Consider the following 21025-nt stretch of genomic DNA (forward strand, 5'->3'; position numbering starts at 1 on the left):
AAATGCTTTTGTGCATTGAGCGGGCCTTGTTTCCTCATTTACATACACCTGGCCGGATTCGTTTAACCCGCTACCGGCCCGTACGTTCAGAGGACGTCTGTAAGTAGTCTGGATACCAGACACAATGATTCTGACTACTACACTACAAATCAAGGGGTATCGCCAAATGTCCACGTGACCAAATTGGAGAAATTCCTCGAGTTTTTCGGAAATAGCCGAAATATTCCGAAGTCGTCGCGTCTATATTCGGCATGTTCGGATGGTACCGTTGATGTTCGGTTATTCCCGGCCAGGTTGGTAGGCTGTGGAACGGGAAACTCCCGTATCCTTATGGCAGCCATTAATCCTGCAATATTTGATGCATTGAAATCAAAGGTCACCTGATCTAAGATTTTTTATCAAGAGTCGTCAGGGAATCTTTGGGTAGGGAACCAGACTAGTCTGTAAGACGTCTGGAGACTATGGCCGTTTTCCAATACTCGACTTGGGCTCCGTTTGAGGCTTCAACAATTTTTTTTCTTCCTGACTTTGAGGTTGTAAACGCAATAGTGAATCTCATAGTGCCACAAAACATCAAGTAAGATGCAAAAGAGCCAAACATTACATTACAGTTAAACACTTCAGGTCCATAATCGAGGATTGGTTTCCTACACGAAGCCCAAACGGAGACGAAGTTGAGTATTGGAAAACGGCCTATGTACAGGACGGGAACCAGTGTAAACTGGCGGCAGTCACTACCACAGAGCGTTTTCGAAACGAGTGGATTCGGTTAGACTGCAGTTTCGCTGATTCCAATCCGAGATTGAACATGTGGTTTCGAACGCTGCTTGTAGATCGATGAACCAGCGAAACCACAGTCTAAGCCGAATCCACCCGTTTCGAAAACGCTTATAGAGTCGTGTGTGATTTCAGGCCTGCCAGACACACGATGATTAACAGTCCTGTAAAGTGAAATGCGCGGGAAACCGCTCGTTGTCAAATTTAGGTCACTTTAGCCTGGCACCAAGCCGTGCAATCACACCCATGCAGACACCAATGTGTAGGCCTACACTATCGTCGTGTTTGTTCTGTCGGCACGCTCAAGCTCGGATTACATTTCGTGGATTCTTGGCTGCAGTCTCTCACTTTCTGTAAACATAATGACACCCTAAGGAAAGCCTGAATCTGCCTTTGGTGCTCATAGGAACTTGCCTCACCGTTACTTCTAGAGGGCACTGGACGACCAATCTCAGGCCAGCGGTGTCTACGTAAGCCTACGTGCACTCGCTGCTGTCGATAGGCTACGGGCCATGTTAAACCCCGGCCAGCATTCAGGTAAAGACAACTTGCACCCAAAATTTCACTTTCTCACAAAAAGTCAGCGCGTGGTTGGTCATCGGCTGCGTCCGAATAACTTGGCTGCGGCTTGAAATTTCGCACGAATCTGTGACAACTTGCGGTCACCATTGACTTGTGCGTGATTTCAGGACGTAGCCAAGTTATTCGAATACGGCTGATGATTTGTTCCAATCTGTGAAATGCGCGCGAATCCGCAAACACGCCCGAAGCCACTCTGGGCCACGCTGGCATGGAGGGCCGGGTGGAATCATAGACCTAGAGGGTTTTTCTCCTCCAGGTCTATGGTGGCATCAAGCTGCGCAGTTGCTCCTTGCACTTAAAAATGTGTACACGTGTATGGTCTTTTGTAGTTCTATAGGCAAACTCAAGTTTGGTTTGCCTACAGAAGCAAGTTTGTTGGATTCTTGGCTGTAGTCCGTAAAACACCCAGTAATTCGTGATCTGAAATGTTTCTGAGAAAGCTCAAACCTGCGTTCTCGTCGTTCATTTCCATGTAGAAAAACTACGTTGGGCATGTTAAGGCCTCATTTTTGTCAGCTAGATAGAGGGCGCGGTGGACGACGAACTCCAGCGTTGTTCTAGTGGTATAGTCTCCTTGTATCCCTGACCATTTTATTTAGGTTGTTGATCGGCTATGGGCCATTTTAGATCCAGCATTCAGGTATAGAAAATCATTTAAATAATTCTATCCTAAACTTGCTTACTGACACGATGAGAAAATCAATAACGGGCCCGGGTTTAGGGATGGTGTAGGTGTAGGCCTATGTCTGTCTGAGTGTTTGTAAATTAGTGTAAATCCCCCCCCCAAATAGAATGATTTCCATCCAAATATGATAATTTGCACACTCCAATAGTGCAGCGTCAACTGTAAAGATAAAACATAATTCTGCAAGCATCTTAACTTATAAAAAGGGGAAAGACATAGCCCTATATCTTCCAATAACAGATGCAAGAATTATAGTCCAGGTGTAGGTAGGTCCCCAAGGTTTGTCTTTTTTCTGCGAAGGGGATTTGAAGTCCAAATGCTGCTGGTCAGCTTGTCTTTGATTGTTAACTGGAAAACTGGACTACTTTTAATAGTTTGATGAAATTCAACAAGTACAATGTATAACTTGCAAGTTTAAAGTTTAAAAAGACGCCCTGCTTTAAAAATGCATGTTGTTAGCCGGGCTGTCTGACATTATTCGATGTAAATCTAGAACATTCCTGAATTAATGTTACAGGCTAGTTTCCTCAGGACCATGGAGGGCGGGCAACAGAAAGGCCATTTTGTGACAAACAGTATTTCTGTCATAACCAGTGATCTGATGATGGATGAACTAGCGTGGTCGCTGTGGAACAGAGTCTTTTGGATAGCGTCCGAACTGTTTGGTGCTGTAAGTTCCTTTCTTTTTATGGGGGAAGCATGGTATGATAAGCATTAGGCCTATGCACAGAAATCCTAAATCAGCTATGCTCCTCGCATCATGTTTTATGTTATCATGTTTGTGTCACAAACAAGCATCGTTGCGTAGCAACGTTAAGTATCAGGGAGCACACATTCTTAGAAAGCGTAATTGATGGGTTACAGCATGGGAATGATTCAAAAGTCCATGGGCTTAATGGTTTGGGAGAAAACCTCGGAAATAACAAAACGAATTGTTGATGATGTTTTGTTGTTACGTACCAATTTCCGTACGTACAGACGGGCAATTTTATCCCATTGTCAGCTGTCTACTTCTGAAAGAGGAAAAAATCATAGAAAATGATTAATTACGAAGTTACATTCTTTGCTGGAAACCTAAATTGTTGGGCCACAGTACCGGCTAACTGCCTGTCCCTCGGCCTTATGCGTCGGAAATGCAACTGAATTGTTCCTTGTTCACAAATTCCTGTTTGTCTGCCTGTCAGACGAGCACTTCCATCATTGGATTAGCTGTCTGTATCTGACGATAAATTGATGGGAGAATAAAGACAAATCCCGACAAAATATAGAGTTAAAAAGCTGAATAGTTGGGCTACAACATCAAATAGCTGCCGTGTCCTAGGTCTTATTGTTTGGAGAAAATGTTGGGATGCAACGATACTTTGTTGCTTGTTCGGGCGTTTTTGCGAATTCCTTTATGTGTGTCCACGTCGGTTAACTTTGACTCTGACCCCGCAATACGCCAATGGTACCGACGTAACAATTGGACGATACGAATTCGTTCGTGTTCTGCGCCCTCTTGTGATCGTAGATTATGCAAATTACTTCTGGCTTGCTTCATGCAAATTTTGCATACCTCGTGTACACTGTAGTATTGTTGCCTATACACATCCGCTCCAGATGTCTGAAAAGAATTCCTGAGATTCCAGTAAAATATTGATCAACGCAAAGGGGAGTTCTCTCCGTCTCATATCTTGCTTCAGATGTTTCTTCCTACCATCCGCCATTCATCACCCCAAATTCAATGTGAACAACTTTGTCTGTTGCATTCTTATGGTGATGTGAAAGAGGCACTGCAACTGATAATTTGTATACCCTTTGTTTCTCAATCCGCCGCGACCAGGTGGGGCTGGTATGCAAGCTGTCTGACGCTGCAATTGATAGACAGCGCGCACCGGCACACTTCAATGGCTATAGTAACGCGCACTACGGAAATTGGTGTCCATAAATATAAATAACTTTGAGAGTGGACTTCTTTTGTTTAGCTTAATTCGGCCAGGCGTCCGCCCGGAATTAGGCAAGACAGTCCTATACAATTTGTTGAAAATGACTGAAGTTTTACCAGTTAGCATAGTGTTAGAGAAAATAAAATCAAAGTTTTATGAATTTTGAAAACCAGCGTCCGCGTCAGTTTTTGCTCCTGCGTTTTGCAAGATTGCGACGAAGGAAAGGAACATTTTCAGGTTGGTCTGCGCATGGTATACACTCTTCAGCAGACTAACGGAGTTTGGTTTTGAATAACGCTTGAAAGTGTCAAACCACAGAATAAGGGAGTCATACTCATCTTACAAGCATATACCACGTGTTCATGTAATTGATCCTGAGAGTTTTTTGTTTGTTCCACTGAATAACAATATTCTTAAGATGGTGGGAAACCTGTACCTATCACCAAGGACGCAGATGGATCAATGGCGAATGAATTGTCAATCAGTCCATCGTTGGCCCTAGCGTCATCTTGAAGCACGTCCACAATGATGTTACATCGGGCGCATATCTGACAACGCTGCGATGACCAACAGGCTGCTATTTTGAACAGAAACGACCTCGAAATCACTAACACCAGATGTACGTGGAGACTCTTTCCGAGTTGCAAGAACATGTCAAAAGGAGGGTAAGGTAAGTTTCCTTTTCCAGTTGACTTTACTTGAAGACAGCTTTGCATAAGTTGTTGACTTAATCACATCGACTTAATCACATTTGAATCGACAAGTGCCTAAAACTGACTGAAAGCAAATCTTTAACGAAGAACGTTACGGTAATGAGCTTTCGGTAGAGGCCCATTTCTTAGTTCGGCAGCCAAGTTACGTAAAAGTCTCAAAATAAAAAAAAAATTCACTGAATTTAGATTAGGTTTTAACGCGGCATTTCACCCTTTACACAGCTGTTATCAATTTCACTCTGTAATACCGGCGTGCCGGGATCGAGCCGGTCGATTGTGATTCCCCCTCTCCCCCTCCTTTTTGTTCATCGACTGGAAGAAAACCTACTCCTTTACGGACAATCTCGGCAATACGTCGAAACTCTTAGGAATCCTTGTTGGCAAGTTGATCGGTGTGTATAAACCGCCAGAGCGCCACCAATCTCGAGGATTCTAAGTTGAATCTGGATCCCTGTATCAGCTGTTTGAAGAGAAGCCATACGTAAGTCATAAATGACTAACTTTTGAAAAAAATCACCGCGCATGTTAGGAAGTTTCTAAAAATAACAGCGTGATTTTAAAAGCACCTGCAAATGCCAACGGTTAATAAAGGTCACCACCTGTTTTCCGTAGTGAAAATGTTATAAACCTGCATACAAGGGTCCACTTCACATCTTACAGATCATTATTTGAAATTGAAATGAAATTTGGCCTTTATTAAGTGCCAAGGAAATTTTTGCCAGAAGTTTACCCTCCGTTCCAGCTGCTGGTGGATCAGAGGATGAAAAATCTGTTGAAGTGTGGTCCTTCGTCGTGGTTTGGGCTTGAGTCGACAAAGAATGGGGTTGATTTAGTAATGACTTGTACACCTAGAGTTGGCTGTTATTCACTGAGCAAAACACTCAAAACGTCTTAAAGGCCGTTCATTCAATTTGAATTTGCATGTTTTCAAATGGCAGACACGGATGAAAACAAAATGCCCTCTGTGTGTTAAAACGCCACTCACGTGGCTTGTCGTTACACATCTGCTTAAGTAAGCTTATGTACACAAAATTATGTGTACATACATGTAGTGTACTGGTATATCATCCGACTTTTCTTGAGACTGTACTTAGAACCTACAAGTATTAGAACAGGGACATACTGAGCTAGATATAATGAAAGAAAAATGTACAAACATAAGGGAAATTACAGAGGAAAGATTTGCCTACAAAGCGAGGGAAAATTTCTGACAGGTCTGCTTTGGTGATTTAAAGTGATGTGTTAGGGAAACTTGTTAGCAAACCTCTCATTGTTGTGCCGTTGCCGTTTGTTGCTGAGCCACCTGTTAAGAGCGTCGTGGTTGGGGGTTAACGGAATCGTCGATGGGCTACCATTCGGTGGCGATCTCTCAGTCGATGCATCCTGGACTGCTGTCGCTACCGCAGTGGCAATCGTCGTCGATTTATCTAATGAAACACCTCTGGCTGTTGTCGGCTGAGATCAAGATACGTCGGCAGTTGTCAAAAGAATCGTTGGCATATTGACATTCCTCCTCCTCCGTTGATGCTCTCTGAACTGAACTGCTGTCGATCCCACATTATTCAGCATTGTTTCGTTCAATGAAACATCGCTGACTTGTTGACAGATTTTTAGGTAAGTCGCTAGTAGTCGAAAGAGTTGTCGATGGATTGCCATTTAATGCAGTTCCATCCGTTGTGGCATCCTGGGCTGTTGTTTATCCTACATTGTCAACTGTTGTTTCAATCAATGAAACATCACTCACCGTTGTTGAAATAGTTGCAATCACTCTGGTTGTTACGTCTTCTCCTGAAACAATGTAATTTAGGTGCTGTTCCTTTACTGTTAAGAGGATAGCTTACGTGTTGGTTTAACACGGATTTGGTCTTCTATGTTCGCCCATATACACCGCGATCTAATAATCACCCTTGTTATATATGCCCTTCAAAATTAAACTAATGGGGTGTTGAAAAAACAAAGGCTGATCAGATGAAGGACAAATTAAATAAAATATTGGAATAGGTCTACAACTTGTACTCTCCACTTTTGTGGTAACGATGAAATTACAAGGTTATTTCAGAAATGGCACACCGCTCAAGATTGTGTCCAAATTTCTCACCACAAAGAAGAGTTTTACCAATAACTGAGGTTGAACAGGCAGGATCCCGCGTTGAGGGCGTAATCGGTCCCGTTGCAGGTTATAGTCGTCGTGCCTATTTCGTAAGTGCCGTTCGAAACAACTACGTTGCCTGCGTCGTCGTAGTAAATGATGCCGCTGGCGTCGAATGCTGTCGACAGCTGATGGCAATGGCGACCAAGGTACCAGTGGTGTGGTTGTTCCAGTGTCCGAATATATGGATGGTATATATCTTCGGGACAACTGACATTGGGAGCTTCTAAATAGATAAATATATATGGTGACAAAATATTAATTGGCATACATTCCGTGTTTGCACATATTTCAATTTTATGAGATGGCCCGTGTTTCAAATAAATATAATTAGAACAAATCCTGTTGGATATGTCTTTAGTCTGGGAATAAAAATTGTTACGTCTGTGTACAATCAAATAACTCGGTGTAACCAGATTTTATTCAAATTTAACTCGCAAATGGCTTATTGAAGGACATTACATGTATATTTACTTCCTGGAATTTCGGACAGTTTGCTTTATCTAGTGTTGATGAACGGGGGGGGTTGCAATAATCGTGTACAAATGGTAGGTCTAACTGAATTTAATGATATATCGGTTGTAATGATATGCTTGAAAGTGCGCCAGTCTCCCAGTTTCATCCAATTTTCAGCTTTTGCTTCACCGTTTAGGAAAGGCATATTGGACCTGTTTGCTTTTTCGTGTGCCGTAAAATCAGCCCATGAAACCTTCATATTACAGTCATTTCAGTACTGTTGCGTTCCCTAAAATGGTAATATGGACTTTTACTAGTGTCTGCGGCATGTGATATTTGGGGTCCACAATTTATTAAAAGGTGGACGGGATACAAGGATTTGGTCGCCGCACCTGACCGACGAGCTAGGCAAAATCTGCTCTGTTTATAGGATTCTAGCGGCTTAAGAATTAATCAAACCATGAGCGTCGTTGAACAGCTTTCCGTTACAAAATAGAATATAAAACTATCAGGACTTACCAATGACGGTACTGCAGACGATTGCAACACAAAGCAATGGATGTCTCTTCATTTTAGAAACTGAGTTTGCCAAAAAAGTAAAAACTAAAACAAAAACTGGAGACTGAAGTTCTGTATGAAGGCCCACCGTCAAATATCGCTTCCCCCAATATACCACAGTTTATATAGACCCACTCCCGGATATATATTTTTGTATTTGTTTCATGCTTGAGTTTATCGTGCTCCGTTAGAAAACAAAGGAGAACGTCCTGAAATGCATAGCATCCTCCCACGGAAGATTTCAAATTGGTGATGGCGGTGTTTTTCTCTCTTGAATGGGGCACTCAGTCGCGTCTATCCGGTTCGTAAGTGACTTCGACACAAAGGCAGACGCGCCACGAATTGCAGGCTCCCATTGGACGATCGCTAAAGATGCGCGTTAACTTCCGTTTCCGTGGTTCCATGTAAACGGCGATCAATGCATGAAAATGCATGCACCGTGCGCGTGGTTGAAACTGAAGTGACGTCACACTTACGAACCGGATAAGCATTCGCACATGGAACAATCATATCCTATGTCGAATTTTGCTACATGCTCAGCTCACAGAATATTAGTAACTCTAAAATGCCTGTAACATTGTGCGCATTAGGTCAGGATGCCTTGAACAATAATCATATTAATAAAATAACAAAAACTCAACCGGGCGAAAACGTATTGGGGAAGAGGCTGATTGTGAGAAACTGCACAAACTGGCAAACCCTGAGTCCGAATGAAACTGATGACTTCAACTGTTTTTTAATATGAAAATGTGAGTACTGCCTCTGCGAATACAAAAAAAAAGTTTGAGTTATTACATTTATTACCATGTTAGAGCGTTTTGAGAAACTTGGCTTACAATGGGACAGTCTAAATACACGAGCTGACGTAATGTGGCAAAGGGACACCCCCCCATTGTGTCTCCTTTGTGTTGACGGAATCTTTGGAATTCCTTTCAGATGTTCAGGAGGGGTTGAAGTAGGAACAATAGTTTATGGTATACAGGGTGTCCCAGAAAAAGCTGAACCCTGAGGAAAGGGGTTAATATGCCCAAACCGTGAGATATGATTATAATGTATAAGGATGTCCGAAAAGCAGAACCAGTATTCTTTCTAATGATATCTTGATGGTATCCGTCCTTTCATGCTTGAATGGACACCATTGTCTTGAAAATGGGGCATCCAAACTCAGTTGTAACACTTTGGATAAATAAGTGAATGAGGTTGTCATCTGTCATGCTCTGTCAGGTTCATTACACATCAGCTATGTCTCTCACATTATGATTGAAACGTCATTTAGCTGTCTTGTTTTTCTTTCTTTCGCGATTGCGCATGCGTCTGGGACAACCACCAGAAACCCTCTTGAAAGTCGGGGTATGTGTAAATGAACAGCTGAGTTCTGCTCGCGGACGTTACTTGGTTCAAACTTTGTCATCTGCGGCAGTGATGCGTCTGATTGGCAAATCAAAGCTTTCCCTTTTTGTGAAGCGCACCACCTTTTCAATTGATACGATTTCCGCATGAGGTACCTTGTCATTAGTAAACACGCATTGCAGGTGCACATCCAAGTGGTTTAGAACAGAAAAGGCAAACCACACTGGGAAGATTTATGGTCTCGCCTTTAATGGGTAACCAACAAACCGTATATGTGTCCATCAATAAAGAACGGCTTAGTTGAAACCAATGAGTTAGATCGAAAAGTATTTAATTAATGTAAATGAGTATTGGTTTTTTTCTTCGGTGCGTACCTGTACGTGTGCATTACCACAAAAATTATCTGTATTAGTTTCATCTTTACGCTGAAAACGGCTCACGTCTGGCGAAACAAATCAATATATTTACATCTAAGCAAATGTTCATGCTTGCATGACAGTGGTGCGTCTTACAATATACATGTATTTAAATCGACGCCAGGTTTGATTAGGAGACAACATCTGTTATTTTTCATAAAGCACGAAAGGCTTCACCATGTGGGTGCATTAAATACAACATACTCAGAATAACATAAGTGGGTCCTTATAATGCAACGTTTTCAATCTCATCTCGATACAGTCAAATGATGCACGGATAATACTGTCGCTCAAAGAATATAAAAAATAAGGAACTTTTAGCAAAAAAGTAATACCCCTGCAATGGATTCCTCTCAAACTTCGCAGAGGAATAGTTATACCAAAGTGACTCCACTTAATAACTTTAACCCTGTGTAAGAGGAGCGACATCTCAATTACAGACCCTTGTACGTTGGAAATTTGTAGGAAGTGTCGTTGTTCACATCTTGACGGCTAAATGAGCAATTATGTCAGAACAGCATGCGCTTTAAGGCAAAATACACATGGGAAACGTTCTTAGTAAAAATGTGTTTAAAAGACCCTGTTTGCGGGCACTACCATACTTTCCACAGCTGTTGATCACATTTCAGGTTAAGTTAGTCAGTGCGAGTCCAGTAGTCAGTCAGTCTTAACATGTCACCCAATCCGACTACCCACCGCTACTGTAAGGCTTGCACACCAAATACACCATGCTATAAGCAGGTTGGTATCACAGGGTCGTAGCATGCACTAAGTTCGGCATACTAAATTAAGCTAGACCAGTTTTAACTTAATACTCATCGCAAAAGTGGCTCTCGGTTGTGTGGCAAGGGGGCGCTTTTCATGCCATTCTTACAAGTGTGCCGAACGTAGTCCGTGCTACGATCCTTTGATACTAACCTGCTTATAGCATGGTGTGCAAGCCCTACTTATAAGTAGCGGTGGGTAGTCGGATCGGGTTAACACGAATTAAAGCGTCCGTGACAAATATCAATTGTTTCCAACTCATGAATCGTCCAAAAACGTACGGTCATAGCGTCGCGTCACAGAACTATGAGCATGAGAAATGTTGTCATAAAGCATGGCTATGAAGAGTCAAAACGCCGAGATTAAAAAAAACGGTAGCGAGAAAGAAAGAGCATTGATGGCAACCAACTTTGCCAAAGTTACAAACATCATCCCAATACTTTCCTTTGGAAACGTGTCCTTGCGTAACTATGCAGTCACTCTAAATCAGAAGGAAACTCAACGTAAAGTAACAAAAAGAGTTAATCTGACTGAACCCAGCCATGAATTTTTTAGGAAAGCGTAGTAAGGATTCATCATTCTCCTCATGCTCATAGCTTTTCCTGTCATCTGTTCCGTCATGTTTTGCCCACAGATTCAAATGGTTTTCATGTACCATGTCACATGTACCATGTGAGTTGACCGTCGCGTCGTCAGCTGTCCGATATCCAATCGCTCAAGAGGCGTAACTGAGTTACAATGTCTGTCGCATCGAATATTAAACGGTGAATGGCTGAAATCTGTCCATTATATTTAAGTTTACCATCGAGACTGCCGTAAAGGTAAAGGGCTGCTCTTAACCTCTGGCATGTTTTCTTTGAACTGAACTCCCATTTCTTTGTCATCTTAACAAACCACCGAAGTGTTGCATTGGTTCGCGGCTTTGACTACACTGCGTTAGATAACTTAAATGCATCCCAAGTACATAAGTTAATTTTTAAGCTTGTTGATTGTCCTGATAGTATCACTTCTCATCCCGTTTTTAAGGTTGCGTTACGTCCAATTCCCTGTTATAGTATTAAGTATTAATATACCCACAATATGCCAACCTCGCATCAACCAATTAACATCAACATCAATCTTTCTTAATACTTTCACTGACGGTCCGCATGGTTATATTTATCTCAGGTTTTCGCCCGTAATGATATAAACCCTCCGCCAAGTTCCAGCTGTTCCTTGTGGTTCAGGGTCCCTTTATGTACATTATACCTATATCATGGTTCAGGGACGCATTATGTTGGCGTAGGTCGTAATGCTTTACATTGTTACAAGCGAAATGTGGCCATTCCTGGCCAATAAAGTCACAGCATCTGAGGAAGGGTATAACATACTGTTTGATATCAGATATATAATTGCAAGTTGAATGGCCTATCGCTGCAATCGTGCACAGTTTCACCCCGAAGTTTTGAGATAACTTCAAAATTTTATCTGCACGTTGCTTTTGGCATCTCGGTTGCCATTTCTCAGCGTGGTCGATGTTAACTGTTCAGAAATGGGCGCCAAGACTGTCGTTATGGCAATCACATGGAACGCCATGAGTCAGCCACCATTAAGGTCACAAAATGTTTTAATGGACAAAGTCCCTTGCACAGTACAAATGAATAGAATGTCAGCTTCATATTTTGGAATTAACCCATGACTAATTTGTGGTGGCCTTACTTCAAATCAAGCTGTTACCGTTCAGTACTTGCGGAAACTATGGCTCGTCGACAGATGTCCGCTATTCCCGTTTACCACACGACAGTGGAGAGGTACTTAAAGGTCCTAGAATAAAATACCCACTAAATATTTAGTACAGTTACCCTGCTTTATACAGGCCCTATGTAGCTAAATGAACTTCACTGTAAAAATGTGATGTTATCGGGAATTGTTTTCGACGGACCGGACACTCACGAAACCTTAAGCAGATTTCCAAGTGCCCAACCTCGTGGATCATGTAGGCCCACGCACTTCAGTGTGAGGAAAAGCTGCCTACTGTGTTTTTGAGGTAATTCCGTTGGCCTCGTCACATTTTATGGGCTTTTCGCAGTTCAGATTATCCCGGTTAACTACTCCAAAGGAGAGGACTCTTTGTCCACTAAAGGAATGTGTGTGTTCCGGATCGGCACCGTTGGCTGACGTCCTTGGTGTCAGTGCTCGCGAGCGGCTTCATCTTGACCGAGTTCACTGAGGATCCCGGAGTTCGGAATTTACAGCAGGTCAGGGAAACCGTGCTGCTGTTGGAGAATGTGTACAGATACGGATTGAGGGAGGAGTTTATTGGGATCACGAATACCACAACCCAGGCGTAAGTTTCATCTGGAATGTCGACAGCCCCGCTCATGGACAGAATCCCCATGAGGATCACCGGCATCCAACAGCAGAAATCTGTTCCCACGATCAGCAGCATGCGACGGGCCATGGCCATCTCTTTCTTCCGGTGTTCCTTGTCCTTCCGCTTCTGCAGCTTCTTGGAGGGCAGTTTGACAATGACCACGAAGGCTATGGCCAGGTAGCACAGGAGAACAACGACGCAGCACACCAGGTTGATGCCGAGGTACACCGTCACGGAAAATGCCCGCGAAGGGGTGGCCGATTCCTTCACGGTTCCGTTGAATTGCGTTTCCCCAAGCAGGGTGCGGTCTTCCTGTTTGGACGTCCGGTTGGACTTGACCAGCGGCAATCCGACGCAAACGTCGCTCAGCCCATAGAATCCGTCGATCTTGTCCTGCAGAAGTAGCGGCGGGATGCTTATCAGTAAAGCAGTGCACCACATTGCCAGGCTGGCTACCCGCGCTGTGTCTAATCGCAGCCATTTCTTCCCGAACGGGAACACCACGCACAGAAATCGGTCGATGCTGATCATGGTGATGAAAAACACAGACGCTTCAGAGCTTAGCATCGAGAGGAAACCGGCGAAGTTGCACAGGTGTCCCGATCTCCATCCCTCCACGTGCAGAAAAAATGTGTCCTTGAAGTACGCATCAGCGCCCGCGATGATCAGCATATATGCACCCATGATCAGGTCCGACACGGCCAAATTGAGAATCAGGACCGACTGTGAACGCTTTCCGGAGTCAGTCATCTTCAGCCTCCACAAGATAATGAAAGTGTTGCCGAAGAGGGCGCTGATTCCGAGGCACCATACGAACACCCGCAAGACCGAATTGTGCATAAGTCGATCGCACGTAAAGTAAGAGAGTGACACTACATAGTCTGGCCGGCTGCCAAGTACGCAGTTGTCCCTAATCCCGTTTGGCCTGTAGTCAACCAGACAGCACATTCGTTGGTCATCTACAACTCTGCGAACGTTACAAGAGGCAAAACATGTGAGATAGCTCTTGTACAGGTCTTCAGGTTCCGGCAATTCCTTCTCCTACACAATGGGCGACTTTAAGACGCTTGGTGGCGGCAAACATACCGATCATTTTTACCCATGGAGATCATAGGGCGTTTTCGAAACGAGTGGATTCGGCTTAGACTTTGGTTTCGCTGGTTCCTGTCAGAGTTTGAACATGTAGTTTTGAACGCCACTTCAAAATGGATGGAACCTTCGGGACCAAAGTCTAAGCCGACTCCAGTCATTTCGAAAACGCCCATAGATACAGGTATCAGGCCCATTCTTGTACGCTAGGCCAAGTTTGCGCAAGAACAGGGCAACATAATGTTGCATGTAACGTGCACGCCCTTACGAGACCACAAGTGCGTACCGTGTAGGCGTCCGCAAGGTTCCAATTTGTTCGTGCGTATGGTGCAATTTTACGCGCCCTGCGTCATCTCCAATTTTACTGTCTTATGATCTCTATGTTTTTAATAGTGCTGAACATGCGCGCGTTGTTCTGAGTAAGTGTGCATAGTTCTGAGCACGCGCAATACTATAAAGAAGGACCGGTATGTCTGCCCCCACCAGCGTCTAAAAGTCTCCCATTGCTACACAGCCAGTGACAGGTGGGTGACTGCGGCGATTGCGCAGTTGCTATACATTTATGAAAGATTCACTCAAATAAGTGCTACCTCCTGTTTGCCACAGTACCTGATACAGACTAACACGGTTATCCACACAGTTTTGTTCAAATAGGACGCAAAGACACTTAAAGTCTCTTTATTCTTTTAGAAAATAAATTGATTTAGTACAACTTACAGAAACCTCAAATCACTCATGTGTTCCAGTTCATGCTTATCTACTGTGAAATCTTTGGCTTCCGTTTCATGTCGACTGAGAGCCCTGAAATATACGAGGTAAAAAAGTACAAATGCTTCCTTGATCAATTTGCAAAAACACAGTAGTCGACGCCATGTTGAAACGAGACTTTTTTAGAAATAGCAACAGCAAATCCCACGAGGCAGAAAATGCAGCCATTTTCTATGTGTTCTTTTTTAACACGAGATTTCGACTATAAATGGCTGTTATATTTTTTTCCATTATTTGCTTTATTATAATTTCAAAAACCTTTGCTTTCTGGGCATCTGCAACATCATTCTTGATACTGGATCTATTAAAAAAGGCCACTCAATTCGGGAATATCCGAATTGCATTGCGAGTTCCCCAAGGTTCAGTGTTTAATCTTTCTTGGTGTCAATGTCCTAAAATTCAAATTTGGCTGCGCTCAAGTGGCCTTGGACCCAGGGAGTAAAACAGTTGGCATGGAACATTTGCCTCCCTGAAACAAATTACTCACATTGCCAGTTGGTATCCTTCCCGCCTTACTGTCCTAGAACTTTTGGAACCCAATTTATGCAAGCTATTATGATGCAACTTATCACAATATGACCTGAACTTGTTACAAACTTTCCATCAAAAATGCACGATATAATAAATTAAAGTTGAAATAATGTATAGAAGGAGATTTGTAAATAACGTATTCACTTACAATATTTGAAGACTGTCAAGACCATTTAATGCACCTGGTTCAATGACTGTCCAAGGGTTGTTCTCGAAAGTCCTGAAAAGTGTGTCAAAATCAGAAAATACGTACACAGTCACTCACATTAACTAAACTACTGGTTACAAAAGATGATTGCTTCGTGCTTTTCGTTTGTGTTTAATACGCAGCGTTTCACAGTAGTGCGCCTCCAAGCGTTTGCAACGCGTTGGCCAATCACAATGCGCGAAATCTGTCGACCCAATACGCGTTTGGAAAGGGTCGACAGATTTTGCGCGTTGTGATTGGCCAACACGTTGCAAACTCTTGGAGGTGCAATATTGTGAATCGCCCGTTTTGTAAATAGGCTCTGCCAAAAAGGGGTTTTTTTGACAGCCATATGCCAGCTGCACGTTTTTCTGTTGTTTTTCTTACATTTTTGTGTAATGAATAAGAACTGTGAAAAGAGTGTTTATTTCAAAGAGGTAGGGCTTTTTTCGCACAGAAATTCAAAAACGTGCATCGTTGATGTTTTCTTCCCCATATAAAACATTTTTTCCTTCTTTGGCAGAGTAAGGAAACCGCGTTGATTCATTTGTCTTTCAGATTAATTCAGAATTAGTTTGTCTCAATGGTAAAAATGATCCCAATCACTACTTATCTGTTGAGACTGTTTCGAAAACGGAGGGAACACCATGAAGCTTTAGGTTTAGTTTAGAGGGTTCATTTCCAAACTGCGTCTGCAGACTTGGTAAGTAAGCTTTTCCAAAGCCTTCGGAAATGCCTGATTAACATAATAACCTACATATATAGTCATATGGTGTAATCACACACCCCCCTTTAAATTTTCATGTCCAGGCAAGTCGGGCGGATCCAGGATTTTCCAGAAGGGGGCGTGAACGAAAACAGCAATGGTAACGCAAAGCCCCTTTAAGGCGTGGGGTTCAGGACATTTTCGGATTGTAGGCGCTCTGTGGTGCAATTTCAGGCAGTTTTTTTTTCAGGGCAGGGTCAGGACAGACATCCCTGTTTTTCTTCTCCCTCCCACTTTTTAAAAATTAATTTATGTATTTTTTATTTATTTACTTAGCGAAAAACGGGGGAAGCGCCCTTGCAAGTCATCATCCCCACCTTTCTCCATCCTCCACCCCTCCCCCAATATCTGGCACAAATCTATGCTACCGCGAAAAGGGTCCAGGTGAGAGTGGGAGGGAGAAATTGTCTACTCACAATATTTCTAGTGACTTCAAGTGTGAAAACATGTCAGTTTGCAAAACCGTCAGTAAGTTTTCCCGTAGTTGTCTAGAAGAAGAAAAGAAAGTAATACAAATTCTTGCAGTTATGACATTAATTACCATTTTACTGTCAGATGTAATTCATTTTTTCCTCCAATGGTTTGTCTAGTTAAAGTTAAAAGGCCTGTCAATTTCACACAATAATTTAAGCCTGTTTGGGGAAATGCAACAACAGTTGTTTGCCTCGATTCTTTCCGAAACTCTGCGGAGAATGTGACAAAATTCAACTGGCATACAACACGCCCTCTAAGAAATACTGTCAATTGCATGAAGAGGATGGGATTTCAATAGAAGGGGTTTCATGATAACAGAGTATAAGTCAGGGTAATCAATGGTACCAAAGAAAAAGTAAGAGATATTGGAAGATAAAATGATCCATAGATTGAGGCTAGTGGAAGGAATTAAGTGTATGAAAGGGGCTAAGGGTACAGTTGGTGGTGATTTGTGTCATGTTACTTTTAATGTTAAATAAGTAGGGCCTATAATATTTGTACGTACGGTTCAATTAAAAGATGACAGGAAACTGAGATATACCCTTACACATTTAATTTGTCAATGCCGGAACCTTCACTTACAAATTTCTCAGTTTCCCAAGACCTCTGAATGCATGCGGCTCAATCGAAGAAATTTGGTTTTCAACGAGGTCTCTGAAACAAAAAACAAAAGCTCTGTAAAATATCATCGTATAATCTAGGCAGCTTCCGACATGAATAGATTCATAATTTTATCAGGACATTTATTTGGTCCGAGGCCTCTTTCTCTAAATGACCAGGACCACACCGACCATGAACACATCTGAGCATTATTCTGATTTGCTAGTTTCATTCTCTAGCTGCTGACGTGTGTTTTGTCGCCATTGAAATGTGTTTATATGTTACTGTAATAAAAGTGCGTTTCAGTAATGTTTCCTCCAGGAGAATTAAGAGCAAACTTACAGACTGAGGAGGTTGTTCAGGTGCCGAAACGTATTTGCTTTGAGCTCCCTTATGCGATTTGTTCCAAGACGCCTAGGAAAAATGAAGATTCCAGGTTCATTTCAGCTTCATGCGTTTCTGTTTTATCATGCGACAAACTGCGCCGGGAGAGATATACTACGTAGTTTTTAAGTTCACTTCGCATGTATTCTGCGAAACTGGAGACCACTGACTTACTCGGATAGAGAAAATAGACCTTAGAGGGCATTCCTTTCTTCCTTCGGGATACACTGGAGTAAACATTTTGTGGATTCATTGGGACGATATCAAAGTAACAAAGAACAGCCTCTGGAACACCAGCAAAGCATAACCTCTATTCAACTTTTTATTTTTATTTTTATTTACTTGTCTCTCGTGAAAATTTATTTATCTCCAGCTTAAGTATTATTTCTGATTTTGGTACTAACAATTAATTTGGTTCGTGTTCATGAGGCACACACTGCGAAAAAAACAACGACCTCACCTCTCGGTGCGTTATCGAAAACAAAGGAACCACAGTAGAATTGATACTAAACTTACAACGTCTGCAAACCGTTGAGTCCCTTAAACATTTCCTCTCTCACCGATGTGATGTTATTTTCATCAAGACGCCTAAAATATATAACGATTGTGATAAAAATGAATTACATCATAATTTTTCCTTTGAAACACACTGATTTCCACCAATTGACTGTAAAAAATCTTAATTATAGACCAACACTAATTTTCTTTCGAATTTGTGTTGCTTAGAGACTGAACTTCTTGTAGAAAAACTTGTAAATCCTGTCTCTCAGAAAAATCCTGAATTATTTGAAGCTGTTTACAAAAGATAAATTAATGCTGGCTTACAGAAACGTCAGTGACTCCAGCGCTTGGAATACCCCGGAATCTATCGTGTTTAAATGATTCTTGTTGGTCTTCCTGCAATAAAACAAGATTAATCCAGAAAAAGTTCACATTAATTTTATTAATCGTTATTAAATTGTCAGCGTGGCAGGACCGCGTTTCAGTTACGATTTCACTCCTGCTAAAGAACAGTACTTAAAACATCTTTTTGTAAACGCGTGGAATCCAGTTATACTTTTGCAAGGGGTTTGTGGTTCACAGGCTTTAAAAGATTTTCCGCTACTGATGAAAAACATCGCCCATGTTCTTGTATTCCGGTACATGCATGTTTGTGGCTAATCACATGTTCGATTCTGGACTGATGAAAATCGCTATTACCGAGGGCCGGTGTAACAAGTGAAAATGCTGAATGGGCTTATATAGGCCTACTTACAGAAGAATCAATTTACTCAGTCCGCTGAAATATCCACGTTTTAGTCTTGTCAGCTGGTTGTCTTCCAGATCTCTACATAAAACAGCATATAATGGAAACACGCTTTAAAAAAGACTATTGATGTTTGATTACTGTGGCTTCGTTTAGTTATGCAGGAAGTAAAGTTCCACCTCTGTATTGGAATAAAAGAAACCCAACTAACATGAAACCGGTGAAAATGACGGGCAGCGTAATAAACGATTCATGAATGTGTGGAATTTGAGCTGTTTGGGGAGGAGAGTGAATCTCAGGGCACTTTACTATGAAGATGCCCTGCAGAAAGACCTTTTTGACAGGCCTAAAAAGTGTATTAAACTCACAATCCACTTACAAAGTCGCGAGATGTGAGAATTTTTGAAATCTTCCCGGCTCCAGATCCGTGATGTTGTTTTTCCTCAGTATACTGCGTCGATTTGGAAAGAGAGTAAAAACAAAAAGACACCTTAAGAGGGTTATTTAAACAGGTGTTATGGAAAGATTAAGACGAGGCAAAATTCGATCCTCATAAGACTTGAAAGTTCCTCACTTCAAGTAGAATAAATGGTTTTAAACTGATATCTAACATAATTGATACATCTTATTACTCTCTTGACGACAATAGTTAGAGCTGACTGCTGGTGTGCAAGATACAGAGTGTGTCGATGAAAGAAAATGCCGGTCATTTTTAAGCCTCAAATATCTACTTGAGGTGTTTAAAAGTAACGCATTATTAACCATTACAGTCCTGAATCCTCCAATTTCAATACGATGTAACATACACCCTTTAGGATTATGGCTAAAGAAAACAACGTGACCCTCTTTTATTTGATATTACAGTGTATTCAGCTTTGGGGGGTCCAGAGATGTTCCCCTGAGAACAGAAGCATTTCAAATTGAGTACGCCTGTTTCTTTAAAGAAATAATTACTCGGTAGAATGTTTCAGTGTTTATCTATAGGCAGTGTGGGTAGCAAAAAAAATCGAAAAATTCTCAAGCCAACAGTGTTCTCTGAAAACTATGGATGTTCATTAATACCGGTGCCTCAAAATTAAAATGGCCAGTATTTTCTTCTACCATCATGGGGGACGCACAGTATAATTTCTTTTGCAATTATTTCAATAAGAGCAGCTAGTTCAAACTGACTTTTTATAGTTACTCTAAGCCGGGTTGTCTGAACGCCAGTTCGCCAACATGCCAGCCAGCCATCTTGCATCCGGCCATCCAGTCAGCTGGCCGTCTAACGGACGGGCCAACTAGCAGGCCATTCGGCCACCACAACGTGGTCATAAAACGACAGAGAGACGTACAAGCGGAACGTTTAGGGACATCCATATTAACACCGGCTGCTTTCATAGCAACGGAGTTAACAAATCTCTAAAACTCACAGTTTCTTCATTATCCGCGGAAGTTCATCCCAGACGTTGGTTAGATTTGGATGGTTGCTGCAATTGACAATTAGGAGGGTGTTCACGGGCGTAACCTGACAAGAGCAGTCCTTAGGACACAGTCGCACATCTGCATTAAAGAAAACGATAAGCGGTAAATTCAGATCTCGAAATTTTGTAATACAGAACTGAACCGACATCTTTTTAGAGCTTTCCGAGGAGGCTTTTTTAAATAGGAGCCGGTGGTTTAAACCACTGTCTTCACATACTCATAGGCATTCGCTGTATTCCAGTGTTTCTGAGACCAACATGGTATCAGACAGATTTCCCTGAAAACAATGCTAAATTTCACGTTTGAAGTGCCAGAAGTAAGTGAAATTTTTGGAGCTTATTGTGTTTTTGCTCAATGAATGTTGAGTTGAATACTGCGGGAAACAACGCCCACCAGATGGTATTTCGTACATATTGATTAAAAGACTAGAGGAGAGACAGTCCAGAATCAATCAATATTGAGGAAATAACACGGGAGAAATACCATCCTTGGTCCCGTCATGCTCCTTTTCTCCAAAATGCATACGACACAGCTGTAGCCAGACTGTGTACTGTATTTTATACCTCCGTGTTATTTTATGTAACATTAGCGGTGAACAATTCCTGGCGTAGCATGGGTATTGACACATCTCCATGCAACCGAAGAGCACCACAGAAACTGAGTAGTGCCTTTAGCTTCTTAGGTAAGCGTTTATTTTTGGTATCCGGTTCGTAAGTGATTTCGTCACAAACGCAGACGCATCACGATTTGCAGGCTCCTACTGGATGATCGCTGAAGTTGAGCGTTA

General features: G+C 42.1%; 2 protein-coding genes and 1 long non-coding RNA gene across 8 annotated transcripts in view; 1 reads left to right on the forward strand and 2 right to left on the reverse strand.

The window, feature by feature from the left end:
- The first annotated feature begins 940 nt into the window (after positions 1-940).
- LOC110984017 (uncharacterized) lies at positions 941-5266 on the forward strand. The gene is made up of 3 exons (XR_002598820.2): positions 941-1314; positions 2562-2714; positions 4388-5266. It is a non-coding gene; the product is annotated as an uncharacterized LOC110984017 (long non-coding RNA).
- A 718-nt stretch (positions 5267-5984) lies between these two features.
- On the reverse strand, positions 5985-7929 carry LOC110984015 (uncharacterized). 2 transcript variants are annotated; one of them, XM_022243798.2, is made up of 3 exons: positions 7807-7929; positions 6799-7054; positions 5985-6470 (listed from the first exon to the last, which is right to left on the reverse strand). In XM_022243798.2, exons 1-3 carry the CDS (start codon positions 7856-7858, stop codon positions 6419-6421), a joined length of 360 nt encoding a protein of 119 aa, XP_022099490.1. In that variant the 5' UTR covers positions 7859-7929; the 3' UTR covers positions 5985-6418. The 2 variants fall into 2 exon arrangements, with proteins under 2 accessions (XP_022099490.1, XP_022099489.1); XM_022243797.2 differs by having other exon boundaries at positions 6799-7057; positions 7807-7896.
- Positions 7930-9427: 1498 nt separating this feature from the next.
- The window catches only part of LOC110984014 (uncharacterized), a 90926-nt gene continuing 79328 nt past the window's right edge, over positions 9428-21025 (reverse strand). For all 5 annotated transcript variants that reach the window (XM_022243796.2, XM_022243795.2, XM_087131266.1 and 2 more), the window contains 11 exons: positions 20187-20316; positions 19154-19225; positions 18784-18855; positions 18354-18425; positions 18045-18116; positions 17487-17558; positions 17127-17198; positions 16487-16558; positions 15266-15337; positions 14536-14619; positions 9428-13696 (listed from right to left, as the gene is read on the reverse strand). In XM_022243796.2, coding sequence (XP_022099488.2) covers positions 12493-13696; positions 14536-14619; positions 15266-15337; positions 16487-16558; positions 17127-17198; positions 17487-17558; positions 18045-18116; positions 18354-18425; positions 18784-18855; positions 19154-19225; positions 20187-20316 — 1994 coding nt within the window. In that variant the 3' untranslated portion in view covers positions 9428-12492. The remainder of the gene's footprint in view (positions 13697-14535; positions 14620-15265; positions 15338-16486; positions 16559-17126; positions 17199-17486; positions 17559-18044; positions 18117-18353; positions 18426-18783; positions 18856-19153; positions 19226-20186; positions 20317-21025) is intronic.

Source organism: Acanthaster planci, linkage group LG21, assembly GCF_054643075.1.
Source record: "Acanthaster planci isolate LZ-2023a linkage group LG21, COTS_SCS, whole genome shotgun sequence".
Taxonomy (NCBI): Eukaryota; Metazoa; Echinodermata; class Asteroidea; order Valvatida; family Acanthasteridae; genus Acanthaster; species Acanthaster planci.